General features: G+C 41.5%; 1 protein-coding gene across 1 annotated transcript; it reads right to left on the bottom strand.

Annotated features, from left to right (window-relative positions):
- Positions 1 to 1,162: 1,162 nt before the first annotated feature.
- On the bottom strand, positions 1,163 to 13,941 carry LOC124289088 (monocarboxylate transporter 13-like). The gene is made up of 6 exons (XM_046725688.1): positions 13,655 to 13,941; positions 12,473 to 12,631; positions 10,367 to 10,510; positions 4,676 to 4,822; positions 3,063 to 4,196; positions 1,163 to 1,731 (listed from the first exon to the last, which is right to left on the bottom strand). The coding sequence occupies exons 2-6, from the start codon at positions 12,528 to 12,530 to the stop codon at positions 1,616 to 1,618; spliced, it is 1,599 nt and encodes a 532-aa protein (XP_046581644.1). The 5' UTR covers positions 12,531 to 12,631; positions 13,655 to 13,941; the 3' UTR covers positions 1,163 to 1,615.
- Positions 13,942 to 16,341: the final 2,400 nt, after the last annotated feature.

Raw genomic sequence — 16,341 nt, 5'->3', positions numbered from 1 at the left:
TAAGGATGATGACGTAAATATCAGGTTTGTATACTCGTGCCCTAAAACACCTGTCGTCACTTCTGACCAAACATGCTACATCCATGCTTTTGAGATCACAGGATAAAGGTATGTTTGTTAACAGCAGATCCTGGAGCAGATTAGGCGATCGATCTTTCAAGTGTTCAATCCCACTCTCTGGACCATGGTCCCTAGTATGGTGATGTACCTTCTGTTGTTGGCGATCTATAGCCTGTTTCTATATTGTATTGTCCCTATAGTGCTATTAGTCTTAAACTTTCCACGCTAGTTTTAATTCTAATTGTGATATTCTAGTTGTTTTACTGTCCTTCGTCGACAGGTTTTTATAATACACATATATTCCACTTCAAAATCAAATATGTTCTCGTCACGATATGGCTGAATTATTGCCGATGTGACGTTAAAAATAACTCACTCACTCACTCACTCACTCTCTGGAACAAACTTCCTCTTACTTTAAAGTACGCACCCTCGTACGGGCTTTCCCTTTAAAACACATCTGTTCTCCTCAAAATGATGTGTTCTGGCACCAGAAACTGACATTACAAGATCATGTTAAGCCCGTGAGCAGCCCAGCTGGAACTCGGCGATAAATAAATCGATTATTATCACAATTATTTTCAATGATGACATGATCGGACACTGCAATTCTTGTTTCACGCGGCCTCGAAAAGTAATTACTGAGGGAGGAACAACAGTGTCTTTGGATACAGATGGTGATGACAATACTAAGGATGTTTATATAGTTCCACATCACAGACTGACATGATCAAGGCGCATCACAGCATATGTACGTATATGCAGAATACAGACAACAGGAAAGACAGTTAGTGGTAGTGTCAGAAGAGGTAGTTTTCCGTCCAGATTTAAACACATATATCGTAGGTGCACTCTTGGGGTTATAAGGGAGAGGGTTCCACAACGAAGCAGCTGTATGAGAGGAGGATCGAGTGCTGAAAGATTTCAGTTTATATTCTGGTACAGTCAACAGCAGTTGGTCAGTTGATCGGATATTTCTAGGAGGCTTGTAGTGGTGAAACGTCTCCTCAATACAGGCAGGGGCAGTGTACCATAGTAGTGGTATTTATTGCCTGAGTTAGATTTGTGTATACCAATCCATCCGTTTCATGAACTAAGCATCTGAACAGAATAGAACATATTTTATTGAGTTTTTGTGGTGCGTCGTGACCTAATCTTAAAACAAATGTGAATATTTGCAACCACTGGACATGATACACAACGATCTGACTTAGCCAGCCATTCCGTTTTACAAAACAAACTTATGGATCAATATATTAAGTGTATAGACAAGCATTTCAATCCAAATCCATATCACAATTAACCAATTCATAACTTGACTTTTGATTCAAATGCACTGAACAGACATAGACTATATATTATTGTTGATTCAATATAATTGATACAATGATTATTATTTATACTTAATTTACATATAACCTGAAAATCGTGCAAATATTTCCGAACAATTACTCAGTACTTCCCTCCAGCTCGGAATATTAAATCATCGATCCCTAAGTAAAGTGTCTGTTAAATATTTCAACAATGTATAGATTATAGAACTCCAAGTACTGATTCAAGTGTCCCTCCGTGAGAGTGGTTCCACTAGGAGGAACACGGCTCCGATGAACTGAGTCGCCCCAAGGACATAGAACGACGTTGTATACGTTCCCGTGACGTCACGTAGAAATCCTGGGGAAATATGATTGATAGGATAGATCCAAATTGATAGATTAAATGTTAAGATAAAAACATTAACATCAAACATACTTACACGGAATATATCATACTTATAACCCTACAACAGTAGAGCAAACACGAACATGGTATATTAAATATAATATAATGGAGATAATACTCTACCATGTCGGGGTCTTTGTTGCAGGAACTAAGATATAGATTTTCAAAAAACTAATACATATATAATGACAAAGATTTAATTAGTCCAAGGTGAATTCATATAAATCCATAGCTACCCCAGGGTAATTACTTAGATCAGCCACACTTCAGTTGAAACCACAAAGCTTTAAAAACATTTGTTTGAGTCTCTGAAGCATGACGTCGATATGGATACTGATGATGAGATATGACCTGATTTCATTTGATTAGTGAATATTTGCTCAATCACAATTATCTGTACGTTTATAATGATAATTATGCATACTTTAATATCATTGCACGATACAAAGTAAAGTTTTTTGCTGCTCGTTTTTGAAATTTAACTTTACTTACATATTAAGATCATCTTAGGTAAACCTTTAGACGGTTGGAAACCTTTCATACAAACATCTTGTCAAAAGAAAGTAATACAATAACCTTTGAAAATATTATTGAAATACCACTCACATAACTATGCAACTCGCATAAACTACATCATCGTTGAATAACCATTTAATTCATGTTTAGTCACCGTCAAAACTAGGTTTATACCTTATCCTGCTCGATAGGTAAGAAGCCACTACTATAACGGGTTCGGTTGGTCAGGCTCGCTGATTTTTTTACACGTGTCAACGTATCCCAGTTGCGTAGATACCCGTGAAGATGCAGGTTAGAATTGATGCTTGTTGTAAAAGGCGATTAACGGGATCGGGTGGTGAGTCTCGCGTGTCTCACGTGTGTAGATCGATGCTCATGCTGTTTATCACTGGGTTGTCTGGACCAGACCCGATTATTTACAGACCGTCGCCATTTAGCTGGAATATTGCTGAGTGCGACGTAAAACTAAACTCACTCAGTTGCGTAGATCGAAGTTCATTATGTCAAATCACTTGATTCTCTGGTCAAGACTCGATTAGTTACAGACCGCCGTCAAATAGCTGCAATATTGCTGAGTGCGGCGTAAAACTAAACTCACTCACTCACTCATAATATCAGTTGATAGTTCGTACGAGCCAGACTAACCTATATTCTGACTGCAGTGACTGACTAATCGTTTAACGATGCGGCGTAAAACAACAAACAAAGAAACAACTCTTGCTCGATATTGTGTCAGCTTCGGAGGATACACCTTTGTAACTACTTACCAAGCAGAGGGAATGAGGTTGACATAGCAGCACCGTGGAACACTTGAACAAATCCAAATACTTTTGAGAAATAGTCGAATCCTAGGAAATCTATTATAAGCGGTGGGTGTAGAGTAGCGTATACTCCATTAATGAGTCCAAACAACACAACAAACATCAGCATGAGCTGGAAGCTGGAGTAGAAAGACGTAAACTGATAGATGATCCCAAGAGCGAAGAACATGATGATCAGCATGTAACGCCTGTTGACCCAGGGAAGTTCTGCGACAATGCCTGAACACACCCGACTGATGAAGTCTGATCCAGCAAATAGACTTACAAGCAGTGCTATCTCCATTTCACTCAAGCCCTTTTCATTGGCTAGCGGTGGCAGGAGGACTGGAAACATATTAGTTCCTATGATTCCAAAGAAGGTAAACCCAAATATTATCCAAAACTTTAGACTCTTAAAGAGAGCCGCATCGCACTTCCTGTTAGAACATTTGGATTCCTTGTTCAAAGAACTTTCGCTCAGTGCTGCGATGTTGCTGTGCAAATTAAATGTAGACAAACTAATTGAGTCAGAGTGACTAGAAAACTTGAGATATTGAGAACTGCTTGATATCTCTGAAGCTAAACAGCGATTGAAATTAGCATCTATGCTGTTACCAGTAGATTCAGAATGTTCGTGGATCCGGATGACCGGTTTGTTGGCACTGGTAAGCTGTTTCTGACAATCACAGACAGGCTCTTCTTCTGTGACATCAGCAGGAGTAAGTTCAGGTAGAAGGGAATCACGCAGTCCATTACAATGAGGTTTATGTACATATCCACTATTTGCCGTGTCGTCCTCACTTCCAGCATTATGCTCTTCGTGGTTTATATCTTTGTCATCAAGACCCTCTCCTTCAATTTTGTCAGGAGGTGCTCTGTAGAAGCTCACACATACGATAATTTCCATCATTAATCCTCCAAGCATAAGAAGAGCGCCTCGAAAGCTGTACGTATCCAGAAGGTACCTTAACAAAAGCGGCATCAGCATGGCACCAGCACTGATCCCTGACGCAGCTATAGCTGTTGCTATGGTTCGCCTCTGGTCAAAGTATTGCCCAATCAGCACGATACCAGGACCATACAACAACCCTTGCGAGGAACCTAGAAAAGAGACGTGTTACTCTTATAACTCACCATACATTTACAGTCGCATGCCGTTGCTCCTTTCGATAATCTTGGAAGCGTTACCAATGTTTCAATATTTGAAATGTTATAGTTAAAGTGTGACGATGTTGTTTCAATTGGATAAAGAATCAAAAGAGGATTCGACAAGGAGCATTTCCGTATATTTCTCAAATTAGTACTTGTGTTTACGCCCGAAACACTTTAACTGGATGTTCAATGATTCTTAGAATGACCTTTCAGTTACCCATGCTTGTCGTGAGAGGCCACTAACGGGATCGGGTGGTCAGGCTCGCTGGCTTGGTTGACACATGTCATCGGTTCCCAATAGCGCAGATCGATACTCATGCTGTTGATCACTGGATTGTCTGGTCTAGACTCGATTATTTACATACCGCTGCCATATAGCTGGACTATTGCTGAGTGCGGCGTAAAACTAAACTCACTCACTCACTTACCTACGAGTAGACTTTGAGAAAACAGGAGGAATTCTATACTGGCAGATACAGAGGAGAGGGTGACTCCGAGAGAAATTAGGATGGCCCCGGCCAGCGCCAGTTTCCTGATACTCAGTCGGTCCATAAGGATGTTTAGAACCACGAGAGCTTTTAAAGGAATAAAACATAGAAAAACATAATCATATCATTTATACCATCGATATTCAGTTCCTCTGTATTTCAAATTCTTATATCTTAGAGTTTCCATAGAGTTCCAGTGAACAAATAGAAAACAAACAAAAAAAGACAACTGACCTGTGAAGTGACTGACGAACGCTTTTATGTAACTGAGAAAACTTTGACATCACGACATCTACAGAAATAGCATTTACATTGTCTTGGTTGATTCTTTAACGCCGCAATAATCCCGATCCGATGTATGGCTTTTGTCTGTGAATAATCGAGCCTGGATCAGACAATCCAGTGATCAACAGCATAAACGTCAATTTACGCAATTGGGATATGATGACATGTGTCAACCAAGTCAGCGAGGTTGACCACCCGATCCCGTTATTCGCCACATGGCTCGTTGAAGACCAATTCTCACCCGGATCTTCACGGGTCATTTACATGGTGACGCAAGAACATTTATACAAGACAGTCATCTCCATGGGCACTAGAGATGTAGCGGGGACTACTGTTGGGTCATCCTCGATAATCTCCAGGGTGCCGTTCCACTAACCGATCTTATCTAAGATCAATCTTAGCAAGTTACGCCCATTTTACAATCGTCTTAGCTAAAAGTTACACCCGTTCCACGACCCGATCTTAGGCCGATCGTAGCCGGTCCCGATCTTACGATCCGATTCAAGCTTAGATCGAGACTCTTTCGTGCGAGAGATAGAGAAATGCGAGGCACGAGTTATCTCCCTTTGCATAGTCTAGCAAATGATGGAAGTAGTTTACGAACCAACTGAGTGAGTGAGTGAGTTTAGATTTAGGCCGCACTCAGCAATAGTCCAGCTATATGGCGGCGGTCTGTAAATAATCTAGCTAAGATGCATAGCGTTCAGTAACATGAGCGTTCATGTTAGTGAACGCTATGTATCTTAGCTATAAATAATCGAGTCTGGACCAGACAATACAGTGATCAACAGCATGAGCATCGATCTGCGCATTTGGGAACCGATGACATGTGTCAACCAAGTCAGCGAGCCGACGACCCGATCCCGTTAGTGGCCTCTTACGACAAGCATGGGTTATTGAAGTTCAATATTCTAACCCGGGCCTTCATGGATATTTTTCCAACCAAGTGTAAACGTGGAGAAAAAAACTAGAGCAAAATATTAGGGTAGTGAGCACCTTGGTTTCAGGTGCAAGTGCGTGTGAACGCTGGGTATCAGGCATAATATAATAATAATAAATGCATATTTATAGTGCGCCTATTTCACATCCTGGGGCATGCTCAAAGCGCTATGTACAGATAATTTACACGAGAATATTTACAGCCGAGATTATAAGTAATATACTGAGAACAGGTTTTAAGTCTGAACTTTAAAAATGTCAATTGTGTCAGAGCTTTTAATATGTGCATGAACCTTGTCAATCAGAATAAACAAGCCGTGAGGAGGCTATAACGTATGTAGAATCTGTCAGTGGTCTTAAATAACACGCGGCCTGTCTTTAGAATCCCCCACCAAATATGCGCAGTGAAAGTATTAGTTAGATCATTTCAAACCGAGATCTGTGCTCGTATACACCACAGTTTTGCCGGAGTTGATTGACAGGTGGGGAGACGCGAGAGCTGTCCTCGAACTTCCTCAACACCTGTCAATCAACTCCGGCAAAACTGTGGTGTATACGAGCACAGATCGAGGATTGGATGAGCTAACTGACTTGTACCACGCCTATTATGTATGGGAAGCGGGAAAATTTTAGTTTTAACGACCGTTTCATTCTCAGTCTAGTTGCCAAAATGAGTGCTATTTATAATAACTGTGTTTTCTACAATAATTAATCTAAATCTGAAAACATTTTTGGAACTTTAACTTTCATTATTGTGTAAATTTCAAAGTACATATAAAGAACATGTATACGTTTAACTCTTTTTCATTTTATTACAGCATTTTGTTCTCATACATAAAAGAGTTGGTCAATTTCAGCTTGTAAATTCATTTGAAACCATTAAAACTGTAGAAGTTACATTTCCTTGTTGCAAACCTTGACTGACATAATTTGTGTACAATGTTGAACAATGTTGAGTTCAGTCCTCTTGCCGTGGGGCGTGTCTTTTAGGAGCCAATGGCAGACGAAATCTGCCTTCAACACAAAACTGTTGTCTTCCAGCACATACACCACGGGTAAGATCAAAGGAACCGACACTCAGGAGTGGTACAATCAAACATATTTGTATATTTTTGCTTCAGAACATTGTTCACTTCACGGCTGTCCCTATTATTAACCATGACGTTGCAATATTGTTGTACAAATGTGTTACACCGACTCGCTCGGTTGTGTTCCCATGACGACAGTGGTCAGACTGGCCTGACATTTGTAAGGCTTCAGTGCAGTGTTTGTTTACATCACAGAAATATACAAATTCATTTCATGGGGGGATTTTAGGGGACGCTCACGGTGAAATGCTCGCTCTTATTTTTCACATAGAATAGGAAAGCCACCATTTTGGTTTCTCTACGATTGAGCAACTTAGACTTTGAATCTTAACTTTACGATTGACTTGGGTAAGATTGGTTAGTGGAACGGTATGCCGATCGTAACGTCACGCTAAGATTGGGATTTTAGGGGTTTACGATTGGCGTAGGGCTAAGATCGGTTAGTGGAACGGCACCCAGGGTATACGCTACGATCACTCCCCACTATACCCTGGATGCATCCACGGCTTGGCCCGATAATTATATTACCTCCCTTTGCTGGCTCCGCATTCTCACAGTACTAACCAATCAGCTAAGCCGTCGTTACATCCGAGCTTGCCAGTGTCAACAAAGATAGCGGTCGCAGTCGCGAAGGTTTGTTGGCAGTACCACTCAGATTTTTGAGGAAATAATACAGACAAATTGACAGATCTGAAACTTATGGAATACTGTAAGGGACATTCTCGCGATCTCGCATTCTCGCGATCTCGACCTTTCGAAACAAGCTAAAACTGCCAAAAGTACGAGAATGCGAGATCGCGAGAACGCGAGATTTGGCCAAAATCTCGCGTTCTCGTGTTTTTGGTACATAGCACTTTTTGTCAAAAGTCGAGATCGCGAGATTGCGACATTTGTACATGCTGTCAAATCTCGCATTCTCGCTATCTCGACTTGCCAAATATGGCCACAAAAACACGAAATCGCGAGAACGCGAGAATGCGACATTGCATTTTCTCGCGTTCTCGCGATCTCGCGATCTCGCGTTTTAGACGTTGTCGGTGCGCATGCGTAATATCATAAGGTCAAGGCGCATGCGTATCTAAGTAGTGCTGTGGTCATGCTTCTTTCATGCATTTGACAAGTCGAGATTGCGAGAATGCGAGATTTGACAGCATGTACAAATGTCGCATTCTCGCGATCTCGACTTTTGACAAAAGTGCTATGTACCAAAAACACGAGAATGCGAGATCGCGAGAACGCGAGATTTTGGCCAAATCTCGCGTTCTCGCGATCTCGCATTCTCGCACTTTTGGCATTTTTAGCTTGTTTCCAAAGGACGAGATCGCGAGAATGCGAGATCGCGAGAATGTCCCTTACAGTATTCCATAGAAACTTCATACGATTGTTAGCGCTTCAGCTTCTCGGCGGAGAGCTTGGCGATTACAGTGGCAGCGGGTAATATTTTAATTCCAGTTGTCACCCTCCTGGGAGGGGTGACACGGAAACTTGAACAATGAAATTAAAGTATTTTACATGAAGGTAAGATAACGGGTTAACTACCTCACATGGGTACAATGTATGAAGCCCATTCCTGGTATCCCTCTGCAGTGATAATGCTGGCATGTTCCCATTACTCATTCACTCGCTTAGTGAGTTTAGTTTTACTTTTAACGGTTTAACCACTAATCTACCCCACCGCCCTCGTTATCAAGGGAGTGAATCGGGTTTAGCACTGCTTTGAATGCAAACACTGTTCATTTCATATTACGGCATGCCGGCTTGATGTGTGAGAAAACACCGATGTGATGACGGTTTCACACGTTTACCACTTTGGTATAGCCCATTTTGGAGGAGACAAACCAACAGGTGAAATCAAGGTGAACCGGGAATCGAACTAACTATCATATGTCTTACCTATCCAGTGAGACGCAACGCCGTATAGCGAATTGCAGCGCCTTTGAACAAATGGCTGTATATATTCAAAAATATTACAAGATGTTATCTGAAAAAGTTACATCTTAAATGGGTGTAAGTATATCTTCCTACAGAGGTATAAAGCAGGACAAATACCGCCATTCACATTATCACGTCGTGCATGAGATATTTTCAAATTTGAAGTTGATGATTTATTCGTCGTTCGTCATTAGTGACTTGCATAATTATACATCTTAAATTTATACATTATACAACCGTCAGGCACTCAGTCAAACTGTCATGTCATATCGTGAATTTAATTAAGTTATTCGTAATAATACGTTTATTCTATATCATTCAAGTCGACAAAGGACAGTAAATAGCAAGAGTTTTAGAGATGTCTATATGACCTGATTTCTCACAATACCACGATAGAGGAACACAAACCAATGCATTATAACTGCTGACTACAGATCGCCAGCACAGTCTACCGTGGTTGGGGACGTATTATAAGGTTATATTAATCTACCCCCTTGGACCATGCCAACAACCGTATACTACTTGATTAACTATTTATGAAGATAAGTAGAGGGCACACTATAACAAGGCAGTAAACTGCCTGTTGTCCAACTAATCAATGGACATAAAATACCACATTCGATACGAAGCACAAAGGACTATTGGTATCAAGTGTAACGCAGTATGGCTCAGGGAACGATATTTCACCTTTCATATTGATATCCAAACATTTAGATACCAATGAAGATAACATATTCGCGTATGTACCACACTGGTTTTACTCGTGTACAAATTCATTTGTTTTCGTCTATATCGCATAGGGAAACAAAGCTTTGAGAGCGGTCACCAGTCATGTTTTAATGGATAGAACGACTCCCACGTGAGTGGAATATCGATGGTCACCTGTGTCAGGCGCTCTGTAAGTACGGTCGGCTCGGAGTCAGTATATTGGTCTGGAACAGTGTATCCATTTCAAACCTGAGACATGTCCCACCTCTATAAAACGTCAACTGGTTGACATTCACGTACACACATGCACGCTGGCGCCATACAAATGCGATAACCTTAAACGCCCCTTTAAACCCAATATCACACACCCTACGGATATCCACATGTAAGAGCGGTATACTTGAACCGGCTATATGACCAGCTGCTTAACCTTACTTTATACCCACACAATATACCCATTAAGATCCGGGTTAGAATTGGTCAGCATGCTCGTCGTAAGAGGCGACAAGCGGGATCGTGTGGTCAGGCTCGCTGACTTGGTTGACACAATTCATCTTATCCCAATGGCGTAGATACATGTTCATGATGTTGATCCAGACCCGATTATTTACAGATCGCCGCTATGTAGCTGGAATAAGTGCGGTGTTAAACAACAAACAATAAAAATAAAAAATCTTACACATTATACTGGTTGATGCTGAAGTCAGGCCCATCACTAGTGACGTCATTGATGCAGAGGCCTGGAACTCGTTTATAAACTCCACGAAGAGGATTCCGAAACACTTGATGTACCCCATCATCAACGTGTTCACGCCGAAACAAGCTGAAACAAACCAAATATCTAACGTGTTCCTTGCAGATTAGACATTGGAACTCCAGCATCAGTGGCTCTAGAATCTTTGTTTAATTTATAAGTTGTCCCACATTCCCAATCCATCCCATGTAATACTTCAATGTTTATTAACTCAACTTTCAACTCCCCGTTTATCTTTACCTTCTTTCCGAGAATCAAGTCTCTTGTGTTCTGATCCCCGATCTGTCATCTTCCAATCTCTAAACATTTCTCTTCCATCTCCTCCAGTCATCCGTCCTTTACTTACACCACATCAGCCTATCTACTTCTCTTCTCTTACTTACCATCTCCTATCTATACTTCCCTCTTCTGTTACTTCTCCCCACCTCTATCTACTCTAGTTTCTCCTACTTCTTCTATTCACTTCTCTCTCCACCCCACCTCAGCCTTATCTACTTCCCCTGGCTCCATTCCCCACTCTTGCCTCATCTCCTTCTACCTCTTTTGTTCCTTCCACACCTCAGCCTATCCACTTTCCTCTTCTATTAATTTCCCCATTCTGCCTTCCTACTTCCCTAAGCTCCTACTTCCTCCACACCTCAGCCTATCTACTTCCTTCGGTCCACTTGCTTTCCCACTTCTGCCCATCTCTTCCCTCTATTCTGTTACTTCCCACTTCCTCCAGCTCTATCCATTCATTCCCCCAGCTGTCACTTTCCCCACCTCTGCCTATCTACTCCCCTCTTTCTGTTACTTTCCCCTACCCCACCTCTGCCTATCTACTTCCCTCAGCTGTTACTTTCCCCACCTCTGCCATCCACTTCCTCCTCTCTCTTCTTCCCCAACCTCTGCCTATCTACTTCCACTTCAGTTACTTCTCCCACCTCTGCCTATCTATTTCCCTCTTCTTCTGTTACTTCCCCACCTCTGCCTATCTACTTCCCTCTTCTGTTACTTTCCTTCCCCCACCTCTGCCTATATCTACTTCCCTCTTCTGTTTCTTCCCCCACCTCTGCCTATCTACTTCCCTCAGCTCTTACTTCCTTCCACACCCCTGCCTATCTCCTTCCCTCAGCTTGTTACTTCCCCCACCTCTGCCTATCTACTTCCCTCTTCTGTTACTTTCCCCACCTCTGCCTATCTACTTCCCTCAGCTGTTACTTTCCCCACCTCTGCCTATCTACTTCCCTCAGCTGTTACTTTCCCCACCTCTGCCTATCTACTTCCCTCTTCTCTTACTTTCCACACCTCAGCCTATCTACTTCCCCTCTTCTGTTACTTCTCCCCACCCTCTGCCTATCTACTTCCCCTCAGCTGTTTCTTACTTCCCACCCCAGCCTATCTACTTCTCCCTCAGCTGTTACTCTCCCTGTTAATCTTCCCCACCGCCCTCCCCACCCCCCACCCTCTGCCTTATCTTCCCTTCCCTGTTACTTTCCCCACCTCTGCCTTATCTACTCCCCTCTTCTGTTACTTCCCTATCACCCTCCCCATACATTCCTCCCTTCTGCCTTTCTTTCCCCCACCCCCAGTCTGCTGTTACTTCCCTCCCTCAGCCTTCCCCACCCTCAGCCTATCTTACTTCCCTCTTCTGTTACTTTCCCCACCTGCCTGCCTTTCTTTCCCTCTTCTGTTACTTTCCCCACCTGAGCCTATTCATTCCCTCTTCTGTTACTTTCCCCACCTGAGCCTATTCATTCCCTCAGCTGTTACGTACCCCAAATCAAACTATCGACTTCCCACAACGCAACCGACATTGGTATTCTCCCAACATAAACCCATCTAAGTTTCGCTTTCTATTTGCGGGATGCAATATTGTGACTGAAATAGTTTGGACAAAATCGTGAACGTGTTGTTTCATGAATGCGCATGCACAATAAGGTTTCAAAGTCATGAAAGAAGAAGGCTGCTGAAATATCTCCCCGGCTGTTGCCCGGGAGTAAAATGATAACATTACCCTTCACGTATGCCGATACTTAACCTACGACTCACCTAGCACAACCAGCCACCCTCCATCACACCGCCTTCGGCTTCCCCCAAAACAAGACATCGTACTCCGACAGGCGCCCGCAGAATCATCAAAGTTGCTTCAGGGAGACAGCTCCGTTCCCGTTCCACTCACATGCATCTATAGCCATGAACCGCCGTTATCTGAATGTAGGACAAGGGCCCAGTTTGTTATTGCCTTTGCATAGTGTTTGTTTATGGTGAACTGTTGTCAAGTGCTGATATAGCATTTTTAACACTGACTGTAAAGTAAAAGACAAGGCCTAAGTACGCTAGTGTAATGGACGGAACATATGCACAAAGCTATCACAAACATTTTATGCTTAAATGATGATACTCACTGTACTGTTCTTCAGTGCATTGACGTAAAAGATATTTACGTCAAAATTGGAATCATATTGTTAATTCAGTGTGTGCACTCAGTCCAGACAATAGTCAGTAATATGTACATCGGGAGCAACGAAAACTCATTATTCAATGACATTTTCAAAATCAATAGCTTTAATTATTTTGTATGTGGTTATTGTATATTATTAATGTAAATTTTGTTCAAAACAGAATTGTATATTGCGGTCACGGAACCCTTTGTCTCATTATCACTCCAGCATCTGGCAAACTGTAAATTACCATTGTAATTATGAATTCATTTCTAGCGTGAATAGCCAAACACTGCAGCGATATGCATATGTATGTATGGTGTAACAATATATTTACATTGGCTGAAAGCCATTCGAATTGCTGATCTGCTTGCATTTTATTTCCAGCATACCAACGTCCATTTTGTGTCTCGGATTACCGATTTGAAACACCGGTGAAACCCTTTCTCGTTTGAGTGAGTGAGTGAGTTGATTTTAACGCCGTTTTTAACAGCTATCCAGTCACACGGTGTGTCAAATTTAATAACTTTTAATGAAGCCTATTATCACATAAAAAGACATTTAGCACAGATACCGTTGATTTTCTTGGATGCACCTTGTTAGACACTGCTTTTCTTAGACAAAATTCATTCCAGAAATATGTGGCCATTTTAGACTTGATCGGCGATAGACAAAGGCGACGCCTTGTTTGTTTGTAAACGTGGAGAGCACGACCCCCCCAGACCTTGGATATTTACCGTTTCCATCCTGCAGAGACTTTTACATATTATGCATATGTACATTCACTTACCTTGAGCGTTGTCCATTTACAGCGAGAGCTCATAGCAAAGATAATAAGCACATTGTGTTCTGCAAATCTTTTGACAGGTCGACAGGTTGGTTGATTAATGGCGTACAACTTTCGAGTGCATATTCAGCCCTAATATGTGCTCTATACATAATCACCCAGCTGGCTGATTGTCATCCGTCACCAAGGTCCAGGGCATCTATATTCCCATGTGAGCTCCATAAATATGGTCTACTACAGTGACCAGGTGTGGGTTAGCAACAATCAATATACCACAATGTCAAGGTCAGGCTTCGGTGGATGCGCCTACATCGGATAAACCTCCATGAATGTTTATGGCGGGTATTGTTTCGTGAATGTATCGCATGACATGGCTTTACTTGTATGTGCGTGTCACTCCATGACAAGGTCAGAGAGTACGGTACAATCCTGTACACACGGAGCACTATATTACTACGCCATCAGTTTATACATGTACCATGCTTGGGAACTACTGGCCCGAATCGTGCTGACGTCGGTTCCTTGTCAATGCACAGATCAGCTGATCACGAGTTTCAGATTCGACTCATGCGTGATGTTTTGCTTGATCATAGCGTATTATATGTTACCCGTAGAGTGAGTGAGTGAGCTGGTTTTACGCCGTTTTTAGCAATATTACAGCACTATCACGGCGGGGGACACCAGAAATGGGATTCACACTGATCGTGTATTTCCTTGTGGGGAATATAATTTGGGTCTTCGGCGAGACGAGCGAACGCCGTGACCACTAGGCTCCCCCACCGTCCCTTTTTACCCGTAGACAAAACATAAACCTGGAAACAATCAGGGTTAATATCACCATCGTGTTTTTTCATACTCAAAATTACCCATGAAGTTCCTGGATAGAACTGGTTTTAGGCAATCCATGCGTGTCGTTCGAGTGAGTATGTAAGTTTACTTTTACGCCGCACTCAGCAATATTCCAGCTATATGACGGCGGTCTGTAAATAATCGAGTCTGGATCAGACAATCCAGTGATCAACATTAGGGCTGTGCAATATTACCGGTAAAGCGGTATATACAGGTACAGTATCTCGCGATACGATTATCGCGATATGATTCAGATTCTGCAATATATTGGGGTCATCCAGAGTTAGCTCCCTTTGAATTATCTGCTCTTGATTTCCAAAGCAACAAAATGTGCTCTAAAAGTGCAAAATTAATTTTTGTTTCTTTTCTGTTTCATGTAACATTTTACCAGTGGAAGTGTCTCCAAAGTGTCTCCAAAAGTACCAAATATTCTACCAAATGCTTTAAGTTTGTGGGTTTGAATGGTTTCATATGTGACATTTTGGAGGCATTAGGTGACCTCAAATGAACCAATCTTTTAAGAAAAGCAAAATTTATGGATGTCAACTTCTTGTTTTGAATAACACAACGTTTCGGAGTGTAAGGTTGCTCCTTCATCAGGTCATGAATAATCACAATAAAGAAGTTGACATCCATAATCTTGCTTTTCTTATGCATTCTGCTTCTAAATGCCCTTCACAAATTTTACCAATATTTTATTTGGACTTATAAGTGGCTCTGTGTGCCAATTTCACAATTCACATTATTTTGTTATTTTGTTTGCTTTCATAATGGGACATATGTTATCAATTTATGATAAAGGCCAAAGTCTTTGTAGGACTGTATAATGATATTCTAGTCAAGGATCTTAGTTATTGGAGGTCACATGAGATTTTAAGCTCAAGTAGTGCACCTAAATCATGTTTTTGTTTCATTTTACAACAGTTCATGTTAACACATGTTTATACTGAAGTTCCGCCGTGATATTGCTGGAATATTGCTAAAAGCGGCGTAAAACTAAACTCATTCAGTCAGTTATACTGAAGTTGAATCTGAATGAATCACTGACAAACAGTAACAATGATTACATTGATTACTGCATTGAAGTGTATTCTGTTGAAGCAAACAACACTGACCATGAAACTCATGTTATACTATTACCTTTATCATTATGTTTGCAAAACGTTCATGCAATACAGTTATTTCACAATATGTATTGCAATATCGCTTGAATTATTGCAATATATCGCAATATGAGAATCAGGGCAGTATCCCGCCCTTATCAACATCATGAGCGGCATTAGGATACGATGACGTGAATCAACCAAGTCAGCGAACCTGACCACCCAACCCCGTTAGTCGCCTCGTACGACAAGTATGGGTTACTGAAGATCAATTCTAACCCGGATCTTCACGGGTGGCTTGGAAGGGTGGAGAGGGTAGGAGATCGGTGGTAAAATGTGTTATATGAACTCTGCTACACACACATTGCAAGTACGTGCGATTGAATCCACATAAGAAGCTTATATAGTTGCTCCATTGTACGCTTTGTAGGATATCTCATATGTTACACATACATCAAAGGAGACTTAAGTAATAATAGTAATACGTTTAATAATCATTTATTCAAACAGGCAGAAAGGACAACCACACACATGCCTAACAACTATAGATCAGCTCTGATTACAGCGTGGTATTTCTAACAACTACACACACAGACAGAATAAATAATTTTTGTTATATTACTAACTCTGATATCCAACCAACGTCAGTTGATGTTAGTATCCTCCATGTTGTAGGTCAATGTTTATATCGATTTGTGTTTTAGCTACGAGACAGGCTATCATGTGTGAATGTGATAA

Source organism: Haliotis rubra, unplaced genomic scaffold (assembly GCF_003918875.1).
Source record: "Haliotis rubra isolate DU_JTF1 unplaced genomic scaffold, ASM391887v1 Scf431, whole genome shotgun sequence".
Taxonomy (NCBI): Eukaryota; Metazoa; Mollusca; class Gastropoda; order Lepetellida; family Haliotidae; genus Haliotis; species Haliotis rubra.
Note: the sequence above shows the minus strand (reverse complement) of the source record. Positions and strands in the feature narration are given on the sequence as shown.